We start from the raw sequence: 24,002 nt of genomic DNA, 5'->3' as shown, positions 1-24,002 counted from the left end.
CAGAGCCTGATGAGCGTTGCCTGGAGCGTGACGTCACGACGCAGCCGGCGGCGGTTGGTGGGCGGACCGTCAGAGGAGAAAGAGCGCGCGGGAGAGGAATCAATTAAGTCGAGGGTGGGCGGGGCCTGTGGTACCTCAGCTCCGGGCGGACGTCGCCCGCGTGGGCGTTGCCACAGGCTATTAGTGGTGGAACGAGACAAGAAGGCGCCAATCAAAGACGCCAGCGAGGGAGATGGGCGGGCCCTGCGTCTCCTCCATCCGGCCCAACGGACTACGCCAGGGCTCGTGATACCCCAGGGCGGGGCAGGAGGGAGAGGAATGTTTACAACTATAGGAAGGATCCCTTAGGGCGGGTCTCAAAGGAGAAGCCAATCATAAGGGCCCACTAAGGGGTAGGCGTGGCCAACAGCCCTGCCGCAATTTAACGGTCTTTACACGCGCTGTCAGAGGGCCGAGCAGAGGACGTAGCGCGGGGAGGAAGAGCCAATGAGAGAAGCAGCCCTTGAGGAAGGGGCGTGCCCTCCGCGCTGAGCGGAAGTCTCGCCCCCAGAGCCCGGCGGCGGCAAGCGCTGGAGACTGAGGCGATGCAGCTGAGGCGGGCGGAGGGTCGCTGGCCGCGGGGGTGGCGCTGGCTGCTGCTCCTGGGCCTCGGGCTGGGCGGGCTCTTACCGGGGCTGGTGGAGGCCCCGAGCCCCGCCAGGACGCCTCCGGAGCGGAGCCGACCGTACGCTGTACTGCGCGGGCAGAACCTAGGTGAGGGGCGGCGCCGGGGGCCTGGCCTGGGCGGCCTCCTCTCTCCGACTCGGGGCGGGGCCGCGGCCACGGCCAAATCCGCTTCGCTGAGTTCGCGCTGGTCTCTATAGCGCTTTACACTCTCCTGTGAGCCGGCTCTTGCTATCCCCGTTTGATAGGTGGAGAAACTGAGGCAGACAACCGTAGCGCGACTTGTCCAGGCCAGGGTCACACAACTAGGAGGAGTCTGGGGGTCTCTATCCGCCTTTCTGGTTCCCTGGGACCCGCTGCGTTTAATGTCCGGTGGGGGGAGGGGCAGCCTTAAGCCCGGGGCGGGGTGCAGGAGGGGTGGGCAGTTTTCCTTCACCTATGACACTCTCCCGGATTCAGATCCCACCTTAATTGGCTGAGTCTGGGCAGGTCAAGCCAGGCAGCCCAGAAAATAGAGGGTGCTGGACTTGGAGCCTCTGCCGGCCTCAGTTTCCTCGTCCGGAAAATGAGGACATGGTAGTAGTACCAGCCGTCACAGGGGTGTTGTGAAGGTCAGAAGAAAACGTCTGCAGACCTTTTCAGCGTAAAAGCTTGGTTGCAGTGTTCTGTAAATGCTGGCTGCTTTTATTCACATCTCCATGCCTCGATTTCCTCATCTGTAAAAAGGGGCAGTGGGTGTTTGGATTCAGTAGTCCCTTCTATCTTTAAAACGATTCACTTTTCCCCGTGAAAATTGCAGGCTCAGGGCTTACAGTTACTGTCATTATGTACCTGTGAGGTTGGTACTTTATGGTCCCATTTTTACAGATGAGGAGGCGGGTTTAGCAGTGTTGACTTGCCCTTTGTACATAATAAAGCGCGTTTCCAAGTCCTTGGGTATTTTTTTGTCCTACCAGATTACCAGCCTTACCACTAGAATCACTTATTTGCCAAGCCATGACCACGGGTGGGACCTGGACCTGTGATTTCCTTGGGATGCAGATGAGCCCTTTCTCTTAAATTGTGATTTTAGAGAGCTGTCTAGAACACTAAAGTGAAGGGATTGCCCAGGGGGCACTTGAACCCAGGGCACTGTGCCTGGCTGCCTTTCTCAGCCTTTGGCTTAATTATTGTACAGGAATTAGTGTCTCCTGGAAAACGTGTTGAGAATGTTAGCACTTTTAAAATTCAAGAAAAATGATTAAGCAAAATAACCCCAGGCTGAAATTTACTCCCAGTTAGGGGCAGTGAGAATTTTAACTTTGCCCAGAAGCGCTGTTTTAGGTTATTAAATTAGGCCATTTAAAGCATCGATGCGGTTTCAGAAGAATGCTTTGTCCCTTCTTGGCCTCCCTAGAAGTGAATACAGGCTGTGAATACACCTCCAGGGTGAATACAGAGCTTGCACTGGAGGTGCCTACCTCAAACACATATTAGCTATGTGACCGCTGGACAAGTCGCTTAAGCTCTCAATTCTTTGGTCAGGTGTCTTAAGATCAGCACTGATCTGCTTTGGTAGAAGGATTTTCATCATCTAGTTCTCTATACCAATGAAAGGCACTTCTCATCCCTATGACTTTACTAAAGCAATAACTCCTAAGTTTTTGGAGTTGTGAGTAAGCCCTATGCCATCATAATTATGGTATAGATTTTTTAAAAATTAAAATAAATTAGAATTCCCCAAGAGAATCAACAACATTACTCTGGAGTGTCTTAGAAAAAGGACTGAGTCACTCAGAATGCCAGTACTGTATATGTTAAGATTGTTGGCAGCCTTCTAAGTTGAGTTAGAAGGTTTAAAAGCACTCTAAGTGTTTGTTGAAATTATTAGTGCCTAGAAACCAGTGCTCTTGGCTCAGATGTCAGATAGCAGATTTCACTTTCTCACTTAAGCATTGGAGACAGCTTTGTTGTGAAATGAGCTCTAAGAATAAATGGTGCTTTGATATGGAAGTATGACAATTTTTGTTAGTCTTTGCAAGGCAGTCAAGTTGATTGAGTTCAGTGAATCACAAAGCAGTAGATATAATGGAGCTGTTATGAGAAAAGTGTGATCTAAAGTATAAAATGCTATGCAAACGTGAGCTATTAGCCAGATTTTTAGGTCAAATTCACACCTAAGAAAGACCAATTATCAGGGGTTCTTAAACATTTTTTGGCATCATTCATTACTTCCCTGTCCTTTGGCCGGCTGGTAAAACTTAGAAACTCCTTTTCAGAATCATGTTTTTAAATAATTGAAGAAAATGTGGTTAATGAAAATAAAGATGGCATTTTTTTTCTCCGTCTAAGTTCACAGACCCCTGGAAATTTATCCATGGACTGGTTAAGAACCCTCTGGTCTATGTTAAAGCTCCTAGGATGTCTAAAGAATTGGCATCTCTCATTCAAAGGAGATCTGGTGTTTGATTTTTGCAGTGCTCATGGGAAGCATCTTCAGTATCCTGTTGGTCACTATGATACTCATGGCCATTTGCGTCTATAAACCCCTTCGCCGTCGCTAACCGGAGAGCAAGTGAATTCTGCAGACTCCTTTTGGGAACGTTAACAAGCAGTAGTACATGGGGGCCACTGGATCAGCTGGGATCAGAACCCGAGTACTTGAAACCCACATGTGCTCTGAAGCTAGACAAAAGGACTAGACAGCAAGAACTTCCACATAAATCAAATGATTTAGAGAAACCAATCACTAACAAGGATTTTTTCCCTCACACTGTATGTAAGTGATCCCGACACTTAGAGATTCTTGCTTTTGATGTGATTAACAGAAGACAGATCTGAATCATCAAGGTGTGTACTGTAAAGAAAACAAGTTTACTTTTAGTAGTGTATGTAAGAGCCCTCTCGGAAGGGATGAATCATTAATGTTTGCAGATATTAATAAGAATTCAAATAAACTTTCTTAGGATTCTTGTTCTGTCAGATGGAAATGAAGAACAAGAGGAGCAAATTTCTTTCTAATGGCAAAGCTCATGGTTGACCTTTTGCAAAGAGTGCAAAGCCTTTTTGGGGAGCTGGTACAACTGTGCACACTTACCTATTGCATCAGCTTCTTCATTCCCAACTTTGCACTCTAATAATGCTTCCCCTTAAAAGCAGTATCATAATTTAGCAAGGCATGTCCCAGCCTAGAAGGCACTGATGTTTAACTGGAAATGCTAAATGTGTGTTTGTGTATGCTTGTCTTCGTCTTAAAGCAATGAGGCATATTTAATAGCAGTTTGAAAAGCCAAAACTTTACAAGTCCCACTAGAAAAAAGGTGCTCAGATAGGCACTGGGATGATGCTCCAAAACCAAGTGTAACACTTTGCATCTGGAAAGTTTTCGCTCAAAGATGGCTCTAAAGTTTTAAATTTGAATGTAAAGTCTAAAGCCAGAGACTCATTACAAATTGTGCCCAAACAAATCCTGTAGAGTCCTTTTAAAGAAAGCTGGAGCTCCAGCCATAGCCGTCCTGGGTTGGAAGGGTGAGTAAAGGCTTCTCGAGGGCAGCTTTTCGTGTCTGCTGTGTTTAGTGGACTTGAGTGTTTACACAAACTAAATCTTAACTCTTTGTAAATGCTGCTATCATCTTGCACTGTTAGAATGAACTGGAAGCTTTTTTTGTTTTCTGTTTGTTATATATGACATTTCTGTAAGTACAAAAGTGTCATTAGTATTTATTTTAGAAGTGCTAGATTTAATTATTTTGATTTGTCAAAATGTTTACTTTATGTCCCATTCAAATGTAACACTGGCTTTTTGGAACCAAGGTCTGATGTAGTGGTTTCTCTGTATGTGCCTCCACATACAATTTACCTATTGCATTTGTGCATTAAGTCTTGGTAATGTATCACTTGATGTTTTTTGTTTTGTTATCCATAATAGCTATTCATTTAGGAGGCCAATTTTATGTTTTCAATGAAAATTTGAATTAAACTGAAATTCTGTGTTATAACATACTTGAGATTTTTAATTTGTTGTGTTTTTTTACCTAACCTCTAAAAAAAATCTTTTAAATCAGTTTCCCACAAACCTGTTTTCTATAGAGCTTTCTGAATATGGGTGGGAGCAAATGGGAGAAAGCTGAGTATTGATGCAGGGGGGAGGAGACCCACCATACTAAGCTAATTAATTAATTTGATATGCCTAGTTCTACTACATCTGTAATGCAGCGTTACAATGTGAGAAGTCAGTAATGAACAGGCCCTAAATAGCCTAAGTGAACCACAGATGACTAGCTCGAGTTTGCCTTTGAGATACAGGATGAGGCACCTCTGCAGTAAAAAAACCAGTCCTGTTAGTCTACATAATTCATTTGATTCTACTTTTTTCTCAGCTTCATTTCCAGTTGGGTCTGAGAGCTTTAGTTGGAAGACTAGGACAAGTCATGCATTTGACTTTTTAAAAACAAGCCTAAAGGGATATAGCTGAAGGTGAATTAGCAGTGCCCTCTGTCCCATTTAAAAAGAGGTAACTTATGAGAAGATAAGAATGCACTAAAACCTTAAGAGACCCAGAACCTGCAGTTTAAAACTTTTTTACATTTAATTTTTTGGAGGAGAAAAAGCCCATAAGGACAGAGTGGCCTATGGTTCTTCAGAGCTTCCTGTTCAGGGTCTGAAGAAGAAAATGCTAACATTGTACTGATACTGTAAAGGAATATTCTAGAGCAGAGATGGAGACACTAATCAACCATTAGTGGGGAAGCATTTTTCATAGCCATGGCAGCTTGAAACATGGACCTCTTGTGTGTCAACCATTAGTAAGTTCGTTCTTAGTAAGACAAATAAAATTAGTCTGAATACGAGTGTTTATTTCTCTCAAAGCTTGCGAACCATGTGTATAGAGATAGGAATGGGAGCTCATCATGAGACAGTGATCCCAAAGATGGACAGACAGAGGATTTTTATATGTTCAGAGCAATTCCCTCTCACCCCTCCCCTCTCTTCCTGGCTCAGGATGCCTGTCAGCCAAAATTATGGGCTCCAAATGTGTAACCATGATATGAGAAAGGAATTTCTTAAGTGAATAGTTTGTAAATACGGTCAGATTCAGGAGAATGTCAAAGTGTTGATGGAAATTATAGATCCAGGATATCTGTTTCTTTTGCCCTTAACATGACACAACATAGTGTATGTCCATAAAATGCTAAGATAAGAAAAATCCCACTATTTAAGGTCGTGTCTGGATCAAGGTGCCTTAGTGGTGGTCATAAACAGAAGAATGCCCTTGATCAGCTTCAGCTATTGACACACAGGAAGGGGTATTCTGGGTTCACTCAGAGAGTAACACAGTGCAAAGTATGATGGTAGATTAAGCCCAAAGTGGGCTGAAATGTCTCTCCCGATTAGCCAATCCAGTTTTTAGGCCTTTCTCAGGTACCGGGTTCGGAATGGTTTGGGGAGGGTTCTACATGTGGCAGAATGGGACAAAGAGTGGCAGCATCAGTAGAATGGAAGGAAGATGGGCTTGGAGGACAGAAAATGTTGGTTCTAAAACTCAACCAGACCCTTAGATCCTAGCAAACCACTGAACTTCCATTCCTCATTAATAAAAGAAACCAGGTGATCCCTAAAGGATGGTCCTCCTGTCTCCAAATCCAATTGTCCTAAGGCAGTGAAACTAAAACTTTTCTTGAAATGTAAAATTGTGTATGACCTACCACCTACTAAACGGGGTTTTGAGGAAAGCACTGCTAAGCCAAAAGGTGCTACATAAAAAGTGAATCTGCTGTTACCGTCTGATCGTAGTGAATTCTGGCCACCATCCTTATGCTGGAGAGCAACAGTCTGAACCTGTGAAGCCCAGGATTCTCCTATCCCTTCTTTGCTGATGGTAACCAACAAATGTCCCAGGTGGAATTGGGACCACAAAGCTCTCTCCCAGAAGTTCACAATCAGTGCTGCACTTTGCTCACAATAATAACCCTTGGGAGTTAAGACTGGCAGTAACAGTAATTGGTTCTTCCCAGAGTTGGGGATTTGTGGAATCAGTCTCAGATGACTCTCTCTCTCTCTCTCACACACACACACACACACACACACACACACACACACACACACACACACACACACACTTCCAGCCCTACTAGGTAGCCCTAGTATCTTTTTGGAATGCATCTTAGATGGAGGGAAAAGTTTTGAAATAGGCATATGTACCATGATAGCTGATGGGGATGTCAGAAAATGATTGGAATCATAGGATTTAGAGATGAAAGGGCCCTTACCAACCCGTACCTTTTGCATAGGAAGCCTAATCTTGCTCAATTGAATCTAACCCCCACTTTACAAAGGAGTAGACTGAGGCTCACAGAAACTAAGTAATTCACCTCTAGTCATAGGTGAGGGTGAGACCTGGGGCTGGACGTCAGTCTGACTTGGAGTCCATTGCATTTTCTCCTTGAAAACCATCAATCAAAATTCCCTTGTTACCTTGTTCTGATAGTTTCCTCACCTAGCAGAAAGAAGGCACTTGCTGTCTAGCGCATAGTAAGCACTTAAATGCTTGCTGATTGATTTCAGCAATGGTTCTTGCATTACAATTAGGGAATGGCTAAACAAACTGAATGGAATCTGAATTATCTGAACATAAAGGAATACTGCTGAGCCAAAAGATACATCCGAGGGCTGGGCCTGGAATCAGTAAGACCTGAGTTCAAATCTGGTCTCAGACACTTACAAGCTCTGTGACCCTGGGCAAGTCCCTTCATCCTGTCTGCCTCTGCTTCCTCATCTGTCACATGAACTGGAGAAGGAAATTGCAAACCATTCTAGTATCTTTACCAAGAAAACCCCAAATGGGGTCCTGAAGAGTCGGACGCAGCTGATGTAACTGAACAACAACAAAGGCAGACTGTGAAGATTACAGAACAGGAGAGGGCGGAGCCAAGACGGCAGAGTAAAAGCCATGATTTGCTTGCGCTCTCCCCCAGACCCCTCCAGATACCTGTAAAAAATGGCTCTAAAGAAACTCTAGAACAACAGAACCCACAGAAAGATAGAGTGAAACAAATTTCTAGCTGAAGACAACCTGAATGGCTGATTGGAAAAGTATCGCGCCAGGCTGGGAGAGGAGTGCATTCAGCGCGGTCGCACAAGCCTCAGCAAACCTGGAGCAGGCCTCAGGGGACTTTATGAGAAATCAAGACACTGTAAAACAAATCCAAAAGAATAAAAAAATAGAAGACAATGTAAAATATCTCATTGGAAAAACAACTGACCTGGAAAATAGATCCAGGAGAGAGGATTTAAAAATTATTGGACTATTTGAAAGCCATGATCAGAAAAAGAGCCTAGACATCATCTTTCAAGAAAGTATCAAGGAAAACTGCCCTGATATTCTAGAACCAGAGGGTAAAATAGAAATTGAAAGAATCCACCAATCACCTCCTAAAAGAGATCCCCAAAGGAAAACCCCTAGGAATATTGTAGCCAAATTCCAGAGTTCCCAAGTCAAGGAGAAAATACTGCAAGCAACCAGAAAGAAACAATTCAAGTACTGTGGAAACACAATCAGGATAACACAAGATTTAGCAGCTTCTACATTAAGGGACTGCAGGGCTTGGAATACGATATTCTGGAGGGCAAAGGAGATAGGATTACAGGCAAGAATCACCTACCCAGCAAACTGAGTATAATCCTTCAGGGGGGAAAAAAATGGTCATTCAGTGAAATAGAGGACTTTCAAGCATTCCTGATGAAAAGACCAGAGCTGAACAGAAAATTTGACTTTCAAATACAAGACTCAAGAGAAGCATGAAGAGGTAAACAGGAAAGAGAAATCAAGGGGACTTATTAAAGTTGAATTGTTTACATTCCTGCATGGAAAGATATTTGTAACTCATGAGACCTTTGTCAGTATTAGGGTAGTTGGAGGGAAAATATATGTATGTGTAGATAGATATAGATAGAAGGCACAGGGTGAGTTGAAGATGAAGGGGTCATATCTGGAGAATAAAATTAAGGAATGAGAGAGGATTATACTGGGAGAAGGAGAAAGGGAAAGGTAGAATGGGGTAAATTATCTTACATAAAACAGACAAGAAAAGGCTCTTACAGTAGAGAAGTGGCAGAAGATGAGAGGGAATAAGTGAATCTTATTTTCATCAGATTTGTCTTAAGGAGGGAATAACATACACACTCAATTGGGTATGAAAATCTATCTCACGCTACAGGAAAATAGGAGGGAAGGGGATAAGAGAGCAAAGGGATGATAGAGGGCAGATTGGGGGAGGGGATAATAAGAAGCAAACGCTTCTGAGGAGGGACAGGGTCAAAAGAGAGAACAGAATAAACGGGGTGGGAAAGAATGGAGGGAAATACAATTAATTTTCCACAACATGACTACTATGGAAGTATTTTGCAGGATTACACATGTATAACCTGTATTTAGTTGCTTGCCTTCTCAATGAGGGTGGGTGGGGAGGGAGGAAAGGAGAAAATTTGGAACCCAAAGTTTTAACAACAAATGTTAAAAATTGTTTTCACATGCAACTGGGAAATAAGATATACAGGAAATGGGATATAGAAATCTATCCTGCCCTACAGGAAAATAGAAGGGGAAGGGGATAAGAGAATAGGAGGGATAGAAGGGAGAGGAGATTAGGGGAGGGGGTACTCAGAATGCATGCTGTCTTGGGGTGGGGGAAGGGCAAGATAGGGAGAAAATCTGGAACTCTAAATCTTGTGTAAGTAAATATTGAAAACTAAAAATAAATAAATTTTTAAAAAGAGGAGAACAAGGTGAACAATAGACACAATTACTATAACTATATAATGAAAAAAGCTGAAACTGAATGTTGCATAAATGCCCTCCAGGTGTGTCCCCAGTAGTGAGATATGAAAATATACTTTTTCTTGGAGGCAGGGGACTAAAAGTATGTTATCTTGAAGACAGTGCTAGACTTAGCTGATATCCTGCCCTACTTAGTTTCATGGAACTTTTCTTCCTTCTTTTTTCATTCTTCATTATGAAGAATTTTCTGGGTAGGGGGAAAAGGAGGGATGTATTTGGAAATGTTAAGTGGCAAAAAAAAAAAATCAATATTTTTTTTTTTAAAGAAAGCTAGTGGGCCAAGCCTAATGCTTTTTATTGAATGCCCTTCTGCTGTATGTTACAAATTATTTGTGTAGCCTACTACTACGAAAACTGAATCAATCTAAATCAAAACAAACCAATTTTTAAAAAAACTTTTTGGTGAGGCAATTGGGGTTAAGTGACTTGCCCAGGGTCACACAGCTAATAAGTGTCAAGTGTCTGAGGTCAGATTTGAACTCTCCTGACTCCAAGGCCTGAGCTCTAACTACTCTACCACCTAGCTGCCCCACCAAACTAGTTCATGAGGATAAATAGAAACCCACTTCTCTTGTGGATATTATGTCTACCATTTTACACTAAGATGTCAGCCATCTTTCAACATCATTGGAAATTTAGGCAACCACTTTGGGAATTAAGAGGATGCTACTATAAAATCCTTTGGAAAAAGTAAGATGCTCAAGGGCAAAAAAAACCCCTAAGGATACACTCCTTTTCCTATCACCTTTCCCTGAGGATGACTAGCAAATTCCGACACAAATTCTATGGCTTCTAGAATCAGCTGTCCTGGATTTTTAAAAAAGGTAGTAACAGTCACTAATTTTGACAGGCTATTGCAGTATGAATTAAAAATACTTCACTCAAGTCCCACTCTGATCATTCTTCAAAATGATGGGGCAGCTTCCCCACGTTTGAACGTGAGCCCAGCTCCAGGCCATCATCCAAGGACCAGCACCAGCAACAGAGGGCTGGTGACCCCGGATGAAGCTTTTCAGTCACAGTAACTCATTAAGACATGAAGTCATGGAGAGATGATGAGCTTCAAGAGAACTCCCCACGACAGGTTCACAAACCCTGCTCTCTCATTCTGTGAGTACAGCATACTTTTATAGGGAAGGCAAGAATGGGGGGCCATCGACATCAGGGAGGAGATGCCCACAAGGATGGGATTGGAGCCTTTGGAGCATTGCTAGAGTACCATGATTAACAAAGCACTTTCCTCATAACAATCCTATTTATTCATGAGAAAATGGACTCATTGGAGAAGCAAAGCGACTAATGATATCAGGAGTAAAAGCTGAAAGGGACCTTGGAGCTCTCAGGTCTTATCCAACCCGCTTAGGAAATTAGAGTCCACAGAGAGGTGGTCTTGCCCAGCATCACAAAAGTAGCCCAGCCAAGGCTGGAAGCCAGCTCCTCTGACTCCAAATTCACTGTGTGCTATGACCACTGCACTGCCTTGCCAAATGTTACACAGTTAGTAAGTGTTGGGGAGTCCAAGTCCAGGGATCTTTGTCACAAGGAAGGAAATAAACATTTTTTAAAGAGCCTACTATGTCCCAGGTACTGTGTTAAGTGCTTTATAAATATCTAATCTGAGCCCACAAGCACTGTTATCCCTATTTTACAGTTGAGGAAACTAAGGCAAACAAAGGTTAAGTGACTTGCCCAGGATCATACAACTAGTTAAGTGTCTGAGACTAAATTTGAACTCAGGACTTACCAACTCCAAGTGTGGCGCTCTTTCCACTGAACCTCTAGCTATCTGGATATGACTTTGCTAAACTTTTAAAACATGTCTCAAAGAAAATGTGATACTACTATGCTTTGGCAAGAACTACCACATAGATTGACTCTGTCAAAGGTTAAACAAAAGCTGCTTCTGGTGTGGATTTCCAATACCTAGTTTAAAAAATCTGGCTATGAAAATACCAGCCTTCAAACAACAGTAGTCTTATTCAAGCTGTTTTATTTATACTATACACTATAAAGCTGATTCTCTTATCGATCCATTCTCTACAGCACACATGGGAATTTGAAAGCTCCTACATGAAATATTTTTTAAATGATAATAAAACAAGACATTGAGTTTTGTAGGTGAAAGTTTGCTTGAACAAACTTCTTTAGACTCAGGAATTAAAAGATCTAGATTGTTTTCCAAGGAGCTTATCTAAGAGTAAAGCTATTTGTTATGAAGTTAATTGTTTAAAAGTATTTCTTTACTTAATGCCAGAATTGGAGAATAAGTTACTGATTTGCAGGTTCAGAACAGTTTCAACAAAGTTACTAGTTGGCAGCATCGATGCTACAAACAGTGGGTGCTAAATATGTTTTTTAATGAATGGAGGCATTATTCTTTGATAAGATTTTCTAGAACAGTTGAAGGTTAATGAGTTCAAATCCCCTTTTGAATCTGATTAATCTTAGAAGTTAATCTTTCCATGAAGTCATAATATTTAAGATTAAACTGTCAGGCCTTTATAGAAAAGCTTCTGGCAGAAAGATGGTGATGCACATCACAATGGTGAACTATGCCCACAAAAGTTAAGACCTAATACAGATCTGATTCCATGGCTTGTGATAGCAGTGAAAGCTGGACTCTTAGCCAGATACTCTTAGAAGTCAAGACGAAGTCTCCACTACTTCCACCCCATAGAGAGGCAGTGTGGTTGAGTAGAAAGATGGAGGGATCGAAAGATTTGGGTTCTCATCCAGGCAATAACACTAAAATGGTAACCTTAGAAAGCCAAGCACTGGTTCTGGAGTCAAAAGCCTTGGGCATGAATCTTTTCTCTGATCCTGACCACCTGTGATTTTGGGCAAATCATGTATTCTCTCTAATCTTCATTTCTCCAGCTCCAAGGTCCCTTTGGGTGCTACATCTGTGACCCTGCACTCATCATTTCCTCACATACAAAAGAAAAGCATTGGATTAGATGGTTTCTAAAGGGATTCCAGGCAATGGAATGCCAGCCACTCCTATGGCTTCCACATTCTACATCTTCATCCTTAGGGCTCATTTTCTGCCTCAGGAGACTGAGAATGAAGACATTCCATAGTATTTCATAGGTCTAGGAAGAGCCCTTTCAAGGCAAGCTTTCTTTTTTTTCCCCTGCTCCTAGTGCAATGAGTTTTTCAGTCTTCTCAAGGTTTGATACTGTTAACGAGTGGAATAACCTCATTCTGTAATAAATGCTCAGATATTCAACTTTAAAAGGCATAATTATCAACTAGACTTCCACAGACAGCCTTCTGAAGCATTCTGGATACTGTATATCACTATAATAACTTTTGCTTCCACCTCCAAAAATAAAATAAGATGCCAACAAGATCATGTAGTCCTAGAAAAAGAGGTAACCTAGTCACCTATCAAAGACAAAGGGTTTCTAGATGGGTAGCACCGCTGACAGAGCTGTGGTGTAGCCATTCCAGAAAACACTCTAGAACTATTCCCCCAGAGTCATTAAACTGAATATAACCTTTGACCTAATGATATCACTACTATGGAGATCCTCCTAAAGATCAAAAGGACCAATATAAGCAGAAAGGTTCAGAACGATACTTTTTGTTGCAGTAAAAACCTGGAAATAAAAGGGTTACCCATGACATGGAGACTGGCTTTAACTGTGATAAGTGAATGGAATGGAATAACATCATAAATGATGAATGTGAAGTATTCAAAGAAGCTGGGGAAGATTTGCATGGTATGACACAGGGAATTTACCAGAATCAAGAAAAATAATCTGATTATTACAACATCAGAAACAGGTATGGTTTTACTCATGGAAAGACCACTGAAGAAGCCTTGATGGACCTTGATGGACACTTTAAGGACCAGTGAGCATTGCCATCTGACTTAAAAGCTGAAGCCTCCTATATGGTGGTGTTATTGGGCCATTTCAGTTATGTCTGACTCTCTGTGACCCCATTTGGAGTTTCCTTGGCAGAGACACTGGAATGGTTTGCCATTTCCTCCTCCAGGTCATTTTACAGATGAGGAAACTGAGGCAAAAAGGGTTAAGTGACTTGTCCAGGGTCACATAGTGTCTGAGGCCAGATCTGAACTGCAGATGAGTCTTCCCAACACCAGGCCTAGAGCTCTGTCCACTATGGTGCCACCACCTGGCTACCCTTGACATGTTGCCTCCCTCTATTAACAATGGGAGCACCTTGAGGGCAGGGACTGTCTTCCTTTACAATTTGTATCAGCCCTGCACTTTTGCATATTTGCATTTCATCTGAACATATGTGCTTACATAGCATCTAATAAATGCTTTTTCATTCATTCATTCATTCTCCTTTCATTCATCCACACATACACCTGAAATACTATAAATGAGAATGACTAGAATTCTGATCAAAGTAGTAACAAAGACTGCTGCTAATGCTCACCTCACTTCCTGCCTCTTGGCAGAGGTGATAAGCCAGAGGTGCAGAAGGAGACGTGGACCCTCAAAAGATGGCAAATATATTGGTATGTTTTCCTTCACTATGCTTGTTACAAGAAAGGGCTGGGAGGGGGAGAGGATGCAGTGAAAAAAGTAAGGTTAATTGTGATAGATGCCCCCCCCCCAAAAGACATCAATACAGCATCTTAAAAACACAGAACAAAAAAATTAAAAAGGGGACACAAAAGGCATTTCTTACTGTGATAAATTTAATAGAAAGTTTTTCAAATGAGTTGTACATAAGCCGACTACAGTTTCACATACAACCCCTTTTGTTCTTTGTATGTTGAAATGTTTGTGGTTGATAATGCTTAGGATCATAATGAAAGAGAAAACCAAAATTTAAAAATCAAAAACAAGAGATGGATGGCTCGAATGTTGTAACAGTACGTCCACAAAACAGGAAAAGAACCCGAGGAAGGCTTTCTACATTGATCAGCTCTTCTATGGCAGAGGTTCTGAACCTACTTTTGTGTTATGGACCCCATTGGCAGCCTGATGAAACTTGTGGACCCCTTCTCAGAATCATGTTTTTAAGTGCACAAAATAAGATTACAAAGGAAACCACAATCATATTGAAATATAATTATCAAAATATTTTTTAAAAAATAAGTCAACAGATCCCCGTGCTATGAAAAGACTAGATGTGGACAAATGCTATATGAGGGAGTTAACAGGTTCTGTTTTGCAATGGCAGACAGAAAATTCATGCCAAGAAGAATACAGATCCCCTGAAGCATGGCCTAAAGAGACAGTGCGTTAAAGAAATGTTTAAAACTACTTCTCCTTTCCTAATTCAAAAGAGGCTTGTCTCCCAGCCTAGAAGAAAGATGTAAAACCAGCCATGATCCTGACCTCCACTTTCCTTTTATGTAAGAGCCAGCAGATACCTCCGGATGTTGCCTCCCTTTCTAGAGAGTGGTGAACTGATTCTATTCCAGAAGCCTTCAGAAGGGTTGGGGGGAGACCTTGGGTTTGGGTAAGAATTTAATCAAGGTTGTAACACTGCACCATACAGTCCTCTGATGCCTTGTTGTGCTAGAGAAATGGCTTTTACCGGGGGGGCCAACTCAACTCTGGTAGACCCTACACTGGGCCAGAAAGGCTTGCAGTACAGGCTCAGAGGCACCACAATGGCTTTTACCGGGGGGGCCAACTCAACTCTGGTAGACCCTACACTGGGCCAGAAAGGCTTGCAGTACAGGCTCAGAGGCACCACAGGGTGGTCTCTGAGTGTACCACAGAGGGCTCAACTTTTTGTCCACAACCACTCTTAATGATCTTTGACTGTGACATCAGTGGGAGGAAGGAAGGGAGGGAGGAAAGAAGCAAAGAGAAGACAAGGAGGGAAGAAAAGGGGAAGGAAGGAAGGAAAAGAAAGAAGGAAAGAAGAAAAGGAAGGATTTCCACACAGAAAATCAAAGCACCTTCAAGGACTGAAATAAGTTCTATTACCCCTTCCAAAACCTCTCTGCATTTCTTCTACATAACAGGGTATGTAGAGGACTATTCTCCAATTCTGAGCCAAAAAAAAAATCAGCCCTGAGAGTATAACTGAAATACTGAGAGACGACTGGCCTCCAAAGACGTGGCATTTTATGTGCACTGCACCCATCCGTGAGTGCCATGAGGCTGAGCTGTCCCTCTGCATTGGGCTGACCCACAAGGATTCACATCAGCGGATCAATACCTTCATCCATTCACCAACAATTCCCAAGTTCAAAGTCAGGTTCACAAAACACTAATAAGGTGCATAGTTTGAGATAAACGCAACGTAGACTCCACTGGCCTTGTTGTGCATAGAAGGAATTTTAATCGGACAATTACACAAAAAGGTAGGTGATTATAAGGCATTAAAAAACATTGTCCTATGTGACTAGAAACATCTTGCCAGCAACCCTAAAGGGGGGATCCTGAAATGATCCCCAACATCCACCTCCCCTCCATCTCCTGGGCGACTCCACAGAATGGCAGCCGAGTCTGCGGCTGAGGTGGGCCCGTCAAGGTATTTCAATGCTGAGAGGAATTCCTTCAGGAACAAACATGGCCTGCGGTGTGGAGTGTAGTCGTTTGTGTTCAACACTGCTCTATATGTGGTGAGATGGATATTTACAGAAGGGTTAGACAAAATAGTTAAATTGCTAAAGGTATTAAAAAAGGCCTGAGAAAACCTGGTTAAAATAGATGCCTGTATTGCTACTGGTGGGAGAAGATTTTTCTTTCATTTTTTTCAAAAGTAATAAAAAGAGAGTCAGTTAAAAAAATATATATCCAGAAAGATGTAGATTTGAACTGTAAAAAGCAATTAGAACTTTCCCCTTGGGCTGCTCAAGAGCCATCAGTCAACACTGAGCTGACCTACTAGTTATAATTCCATTCTTCTCCCTTCAGAATACGGCCCAGCTGAGACTTCTTCATGTACTTTGGTGTATGTTTCCTTCCCTAGAGACAGCACGTTCCATGGAAGCTTTCTTATTTTGGTTTCAGGCTGCCCTAATCCTCCACATGCAACAGGTGAACTGCCAAAGCTAAAGATTCCTAGGGGTGCCCCCTTCGGGGCACAGGGTTAGGGGACATGCTGACCAAATAGTGACCCCCAGGGGCCAGTGGGGCTGAAGGAGGCACCAGTCAGATGGGAATCGCCTTTTCAGGCTCAGCCGCCCCCTCTCCACAGCAGACTGGCAGACTGTCATGGTCAGACACGAATCCAGACCCAACACAGAGTTCATCAAAGTCTCAGAGATGCCACACATTTCTCCTTTTGAACATTAGCCGGGAACGTGGGCAGAGCAAGTGTCCACAAGACCAGAAATCCCACTTCCAGGTGGGAGATCTGAATGGACCCACTTCTTTGGTGAGCCCCACAAACCACATTCTGCTCTCACATCGATGTCGTGTGTGTGCGCGTGTGCGTGTAACATGTACAAGCCTGCGTGCACACATATAAAAGCACCTCGACTGTGGTATTTTCCCATCATTCCTTGATAAACAGAAACCTACAAACCTTGGCAGAGTTTTTGGTTAGGTTCAGTTTTAGCGGAGGTGACCCATGAGCCAGCGCTGGCCAACGGGGGCTGAGGGTGCAAGTCCGGTGATGCCGCAGCCGGGCCACGCGGCAGCTGACCCCCCTCCCCCTCAGAAAATGGCCCACTGGAAGCTGCACCTTGTAGTCCACCAGCAAGGAGGCGGGAAGCCAGGCCCAGGCACGGGCCCCTGCTGCTGGAGCTGGCGGGGGGGGGAGGGTCTACTTCTCGGTGAGAGACAGCTGTAAGACCTGCTGCAGCTCGGCCTCCTCCTCCTGGAGCCGCAGCTCCCGCTCCTCCAGCTCTTTGGCGGATAACTCCATGGCAAGCTGCAAGTCAGTGTCAAAATTCCTGGCCTCCTCCATGGCACTGGGCCGGAGACCATTGGAGCTAGTGAGCAGACTCTCCTGAATTGCCCTGGGAAAAAACAAGGCCTTGTTCTCAAGCCACGCGTCCCCCTCTTCTGTTCCTTATTCCAACCCTCTCCCTCACATTCAACCACACAAGAGCCCTACTGTGGGCCCGGGGGAGCAGGCTAGATTCCAGGGTGGGAGCTCTCCCAGGCTGATGAGGGCACCCCAAGATATCCCATCAGGCTCTTGTGATGCCCCACAGCTGTGATTCATAGGAAGCCACCACCTTGGAAGCTTCCAAGTTTCAGGTGACCCAAAGGACAGTGAAAAACCACCGGGGTGGAGGGTTGCGGGGTGAGCAGGCCAAGACTAGTCTGAGTGCATGAGCCCACCATCCTAAGGCAGGTCGATGTGAAGAGGAAGGGCACAGGGTACAAAAGAGGGCGGGAGGACAAGGCAGCCAGCCCAGGCAAAGTCTCCACGGAAGGACATGGCCATGAAGACATCGATGGGTCCCAATCTCAGCCTGTGCAATGAGTCACCAGATAGGAGCCAGCCCATGGGCCACACTGAGCAGGGGCAGCTTTCCCCACAAGGTTCCCTGTCCTTACAAACTTAGAGACAAAGACATGAGAATTACCCAAAAAACCCATCACAAAGAAAAGGCTCACGTGTGACGACTGGGAAATGGCCGGCAAACAGCGGCCCGTCAATGAGGAGAACATTATTGTGTCACAAGAAAAATGAATATGAAAAATTCACAGGACAATGGGAAGACGTGAAGAAAAGAGAATCAGGAAAACAACGTATGTAATGACACCAATGGAGGCAGAAAGAGCAGGCCCCCACACGGAGAGCTGTGCCATCAGCATGACCAAAGCGGGTCCCCAGGCAAAGCTGAGCTGACAGAGCTCCTCTGCAAAGGAGGGGGTCTACAGGCGTGGAATGCTGCAGACACTGTCAGACAGAGGGGTCGTGCCCGCTGATTTGGCTGAACCACCTTTTTTTCTCTTTCTTCTCTGATCTTTGTTAGGAGGCGATGGTTCACTGGGTGGAAGCGGGGAGATGGAAGTGATAGAAAAACAAAAGATGCCAATAAAAATAAGATTTTAAAAACCACTTTGGAACATAGGGGACACCTCACTTCATAGCATTTCTTAAAAAAAAATTAAAAATCTGTTGAAATTATGCTCTACTACCCAGGGGAGTCCAAACACCTTACCTTTCATACTGTGAGTCGTAGAGATGTGGACTAGTGAATCCCCCATTCGAAGGCAGCCCCGGAACATCCTAGGGAGACAAAAGAAAGGCATCAACTAAGAACTCTTGGAGCAGGGAAGTCCGTGGCAATCTCTGTGTGTCAAGACAAACTAGAGAAAATCATCATGACAACATCTATCGAGGCCAAGGTCAAGGAGCTGAATCTGCCGGTTCCGTGGAGGCGGATGCTCTGGGGGAAGCAGGATGCCTTCACAGAGATCCAGGATCAGGGGCCTCACACTCAGCCATCCAGAGGTCTAACCCCAAACGCTCGGTGTGCCTTATCAGTACCCCAAACAAACGTCTTCACTGAAAACTATGAAAAATGGAGAAGAGAATCCTGTGGACCTGGAGGGGTGGGAACATGATGGCTGTCTTCAAACATCTCAAAGACTGTCACTGCAAAAAAGTATCAGGCTTGTCCTAGCTGGTCCTAATGGGCAGAACTAGGAAAAGTGGGTAGAAACTGCAAGAAAATGGGCTTTGACCCAATAAGGAAAACTTGCTAATGATTAAAGCTGGTCAGAATTGGAATGGGGATGGATGCACTGGGCAGGGCAGGGAAGGAAGGGAAGGAAGAGAGGTGGGAGGAGGAAGGAGAGGAGAAGGAAGGGGAAAGAAGGAAGGAAGAAGGGAAGGAAAATAAGAGGGAGGGAGGGGAAAGAAGGAGGGAAGGGAAAAGAAGGGAAGGAAGATAGGAGGGAGGGAGAGAGGAGAAAGAGGAAGAGAGCAACAGAAGGGGGAGGAAGGAGAGACGGAAAAAGGGATGGAGAGAAGGAACATGAAGGGGGGGAAATCTTCATCACTGGAGTTCTCTAAGAAAAGCCTGCCTGATGACTTGGTTCCTGCTCAGGCCTGGGTTCAGACCAGGCCCCTTCCTGCTTTTAAAATGTCCATCACACCTGGCCTCAGACCCCCTCTGCATCTTCTCTGCATTCTTCATCTGGGGACTCCAGCCAGTCTCAATCAACCATGTTCTTATGCAAATGTTTGAGAAGAGTCACAGCATTTTTTTCTTAATTTCTTTTTTACCGTGAACTTAACATCACCACTTAAGCAGAAACAGAGATTCAGAGTTATGTTTTTTGAGAAAAAGATTAAACCAGATCTGTCAGCTGCCCATACCTGGCCTGCAGTGGTAACTTCCCTGTGTACAAATGTGTTAGGCTCTTACACTTTCATGACGGGGACACAGTTTTGTCTCCTTCATGTCTGGCGATGGGACCTACAGCCCAAACTGACAATGCAGGGCCTTGTGAAAGAAGCAGGTGATGGTCCCTGCCCTCAAGGAGCTTACAAGGTGGTAGGTATGTACAGAGCAGGTGATATAGACAGGATAAACGGGAAGACACTAAAATTGAGAGTTTAGGGAAGATAAATAGTATTTGCACATTATAGGCCAATGATCCCAATTTTGATTCCTGTGAATATTATAGAATGGTCTTTTAAGAGACAGTTAGTGAACATCAAGAGAAGAAAGAAATGTTTACCAAGAGCCAGCATGGCTTCCCAAGGCAGAAGTCATGCCCAACTAACCTTACGTCGGTTCGTGTGTTATTACTAAGTCAAGAGCTCAGGGGATTGCTATAGAGAGAGATGACCTGATTTGGGTGAAGCATTGATGAAGTATCTAGCTCATGCTATTCCCATTTAAAAAAATACTCTTACTAGATGATAATAAGATTAGGGTAGATCTGTAACTGATGGGGGAGGAGCTTCATCTGGACCAGAATTAAACCAAACCAAACCAAAATGAAACAAAAAACCCATTAGTTGTACCACTTACTGAACCATCACAATAAAGGGATTTGTCTCTGTCTGAGACTGAGCCACCCCAGCATCACAGTATTTTACACACACACGCACACACACATACACCCCTCAGCAGGCACGCTCTTAAGCAAAAACACATTTTAACAGATGAACGAGCAGAAGAAGGGAATCAACGAGAGAAATCAGCCGCGGGCTAGTGGCGAGGGTGCCAAGCTCTCAGGAAAACCTCGGGTTAGTCTGTCAAGAAGCACTTATTAAACCCTTCCTGTATGCCAGGCACTCTGTTAAGTGCTGAGGATACAGAGAAAGACAAATGCACAGTGCCCGCTGCCCAAGAATGGCCATCCTAGCGGGCAACCCAACCTATAAACAACAAGGAGCATGAGGACCACACACGCTTGAGACACAGTGTAAATGGAAGGTAATCTGAAGGGGGAAGCGTTACCAGCTTGGGGCAGGGGAAAGGCCTCCTGCAGAAAGGTGAGAGTGGAGCAAGGAGGTGAAGATGAGAGGGAAGGAAGGCGAGCCGGGCCCAAGGAGAGGGCCCGGGAAGGATGAGATACCACCTAGGCGAAGGCAGAGAGATGGGAGGTGGCAGTGTTGTGGATCAGTGCAGACACCCAGAGGACCTTCTACAGGACCCTGGAGGAAAATGGGGAGCCCCTGGAGCTCCCAGGGCTGGGGAGCAGCGACATTGTCAGGCCTGCAGCAGCTCAGTGGAGGGCGACCTCAAGGTTGGCAGGCCCCCCAGCAGCTACTGTCCGGAGCAGTCCAGGCGTGAGCAGAGGGCCTGTGCGAGAGGCATGGCCGTCTGGGTGGGGAAGGGGGACGAGAGACGCCGTGAAGGCAGAGGTGCGAGATGAGGCCAAACACCTGGCTATGTGGGGTGAGGATGCGCAGCAGGAATGTGAGGCCTGGTGCCTGGGAGGATGGTGGAGGCCATGATAGTAATGAGCAAGTCTGGAAAGTGAGAGAGCTTGGAAGAAGACAATTTGTTCTCTTGTGGACAAGCTGAGTCTGAGATGGCTGAGATGTTTCCTCACCCCACGATCAGGCAAACCACTTAGCGCCTGTATCTAACGGCTGGGCTCCTGGGGGACGGCAGATGCAGCACCGGCCAAAGGTCAGCTCTTAGAGCTTTTACAAAAGGGCAGCAGAGAATATGAAGGCAGGCGTGGCCCATTCCTTTCCCACCACGAGGAGAGGAGATGAGATGCAGACACGTGTCCCCGTAGTATGTGCTGAGTGCCGAGTGCCACAAGGATACAGAGGCCCCCGCCCCTGCGGGACAGACGGTCCCGGGCCCTCGATAACCGCAGCCCCAGCTCACTCACCTGACTCCTGCTGGATTCCAGCAAGCTCTGCTGAATGGCGAACTGCATGATTTCATAATCTTCATCTTGCAAGTGCATGTTTCTGCCATTATCCTGGACGTGGTAAGAGTCGGGGATTTCAAACACAGACTGATCGACCTCAAAGTTAGAGACCAGGGAAGCTGGAACACAAAAGCAGACACAGGCCGCTGAGCTGGGGGAGACCGCCAGTGCGGACGACTCTTGTCCACTTAAAACCAGCAGTTCAGGAGAAGCAGAGCCTAAGGAGGAACAGTAAAAAGCTGGCTGGGTCATTCACTGCTCAAACCCAGCCTGTGTCCTGGCTGTGTATCACTGTGGACAGGCATTACAATCTGCGCAGGGACAGAGGAAGAGTCCTTTAAAAACATCACCACCAAAAGTACCCTCATGACCAGTCCAGCAGCAGGCAGAGCTGCGTGGATGGATGTCAGGTGACCTGGACTCCTCATGCGCAGCCTTTCCCCCCAGCTGCAGCCATGTGCACATGGGAGCTCAAAGCAGCCCTGGCCTGTTTCCAAATTCTATAATCTAGTCTCTAATGGTTTATCTGTTTTTCTAAGGAGAGAGATCAAGGCCATGAAACCCCATTTCAGCAAGCCTGGCAGGAGCCCCTGAGGGAACTCATCTGAATCCACATGCATCCTACTGGACGGCCCAGGCACTGCAGGTCCCTGCCCTCAAGGAGCTGCCGATCCACTGAGGAAGGCCCATAATACAGCTACAAAGAGCAGAAACCCAGACTGAGCCAGAAAACCTAAGGAAGGACAATGCATTTGGGGGAGGGAGAATCAGGAAAGGCATTATGGAGGACATGGCGCAAGGGCTGACCCCTGAAGGAGTAACGGGTCTCAACAAGCAGAGATGAGAAGGGAGTGCATTCCAGGTACAAAGACTGTCGACAGCGGCAGAGGCAACCAGGAAGTAACGTCTGGCCGGGGCACAGAGTGCGTGTGTGAAGGGGAGTAACAGGACAGGTGACTAGAAAGGGAGGAGAGTCTAAGAATTTACCCACATTTTGGAATATAGCAGAGCTGAAATCTGATCATTTCATTTCATTTCAAACAGACCTTTTAAGAATTGTACATTAATGAAAAAGGAAAAAAAATTCTCCACATATTCTCACTACTTCATTTTTCTTTTTTTTTTTCTTTTTCTTTTTTTTTTTTTGCTTTTTGGTGAGGCAACAGGGGTTAAGTGACTTGCCCAGGTTCACACTGCTAGTAAGGGTTGAGTGCCTGAGGCTGGATTTGAACTCAGGTCCTCCCGACTCCAATGCCAGAACACTATCACTACTTCATCTTTCAAGGCAACAAGTCAAAGTGAATGAGGGCCTGGACTGGAAGTCAAAAAGATGTGGGTTCAGATCCTGCCCCAGCCACTGGCTAAGTCACCATCTCCTCTGGCCCTGCTCACCTGGGTCGGCATGTCCCCCGTCCACACTCTGGGCAACGGGTTCTTCAGCAGTGCTGCAGCCATTGACATTTCCAAAGGTAATCCGTGCATTCAAGACATGAAACAATGGAATTTCTAAGGAGAAAAGAAAAGTATTTTCATTGGAATCCATGATGTCTACTTCCCCGTGCAAAGCAACTGTGGCTTAGATTCACTTTCTAAAAAGCAGGTCCCCCAGGCCCTGACAGCCCCACGCTGCCTCCAGAGCCGGGGCCACCCCGGGTCACAGAAGCAGCCGTGTCAGGGTGTCCCAGGACAAAAGGGCAGAGCTGGACCTTACGAGTCCACGACCCTGGGCCTAAAATGCGTCCAAATGTAAGAAACCAAGACCAGAATCTTCCCTGGTGAACTCGGCCCCTTTCATAATGGAGTATCACATATTAAGGTTTGACTCACGTTAAAGTAACCAAGGCATCAGACAGATATATAAATCTTTGGGCCTTAAAATTAAGTGGTTTATTTTCCCCAACAAATGACCTTCATTCCCATGTAAGACTCACTCTATACAGAATCAAGAAGCAGAGACTACGGTGTATATTAAAAGGATTTAAAATAACAAACTACACATCAGTCTGGCATGGGGAGTCCACCATTGGCCCACGGATCTCTCTACAGGGCTTTTCTGCCAGTACAAGGAGGTAACGAAGAAGCTGGTACATGAGTCACTATGCTCGAACCCTCGGCAGGGCTCAGGAATGGTCGGGTTCTAGGCGAAGCCAAGCAGCTCATCCTCTGCACCAGAGCGGGCGCCCACGGCACACCAATGTCAGCACCCCAGATGAAGTTTATCAGTCTCTACAAAGAGGGCCATCCCTGGGGGGCTCCCGGACACCTCTAAC

The 24,002-nt window shown here is 45.1% G+C and overlaps 2 protein-coding genes across 3 annotated transcripts in view; one reads left to right on the top strand and one right to left on the bottom strand.

Annotated features, from left to right (window-relative positions):
- The first annotated feature begins 349 nt into the window (after positions 1–349).
- Positions 350–4,644, top strand: CUNH12orf76 (chromosome unknown C12orf76 homolog). The gene is made up of 2 exons (XM_078154391.1): positions 350–753; positions 3,121–4,644. The coding sequence occupies exons 1-2, from the start codon at positions 585–587 to the stop codon at positions 3,204–3,206; spliced, it is 255 nt and encodes an 84-aa protein (XP_078010517.1). The 5' UTR covers positions 350–584; the 3' UTR covers positions 3,207–4,644.
- Positions 4,645–14,138: 9,494 nt separating this feature from the next.
- ANKRD13A (ankyrin repeat domain 13A) overlaps positions 14,139–24,002 on the bottom strand; it is a 39,280-nt gene continuing 29,416 nt past the window's right edge. For both annotated transcript variants that reach the window (XM_020996403.2, XM_078154390.1), the window contains exons 12-15: positions 23,125–23,238; positions 21,691–21,851; positions 18,546–18,613; positions 14,139–17,387 (exon numbers count right to left, since the gene is read on the bottom strand). In XM_020996403.2, the coding sequence (XP_020852062.1) occupies positions 17,192–17,387; positions 18,546–18,613; positions 21,691–21,851; positions 23,125–23,238 (539 nt within the window). In that variant the 3' untranslated portion in view covers positions 14,139–17,191. The remainder of the gene's footprint in view (positions 17,388–18,545; positions 18,614–21,690; positions 21,852–23,124; positions 23,239–24,002) is intronic.

This window comes from Phascolarctos cinereus, unplaced genomic scaffold, assembly GCF_003287225.1.
Source record: "Phascolarctos cinereus isolate Bilbo 61053 unplaced genomic scaffold, phaCin_HiC Scaffold_4;HRSCAF=312, whole genome shotgun sequence".
Lineage (NCBI taxonomy): Eukaryota > Metazoa > Chordata > Mammalia > Diprotodontia > Phascolarctidae > Phascolarctos > Phascolarctos cinereus.
Note: the sequence above shows the minus strand (reverse complement) of the source record. Positions and strands in the feature narration are given on the sequence as shown.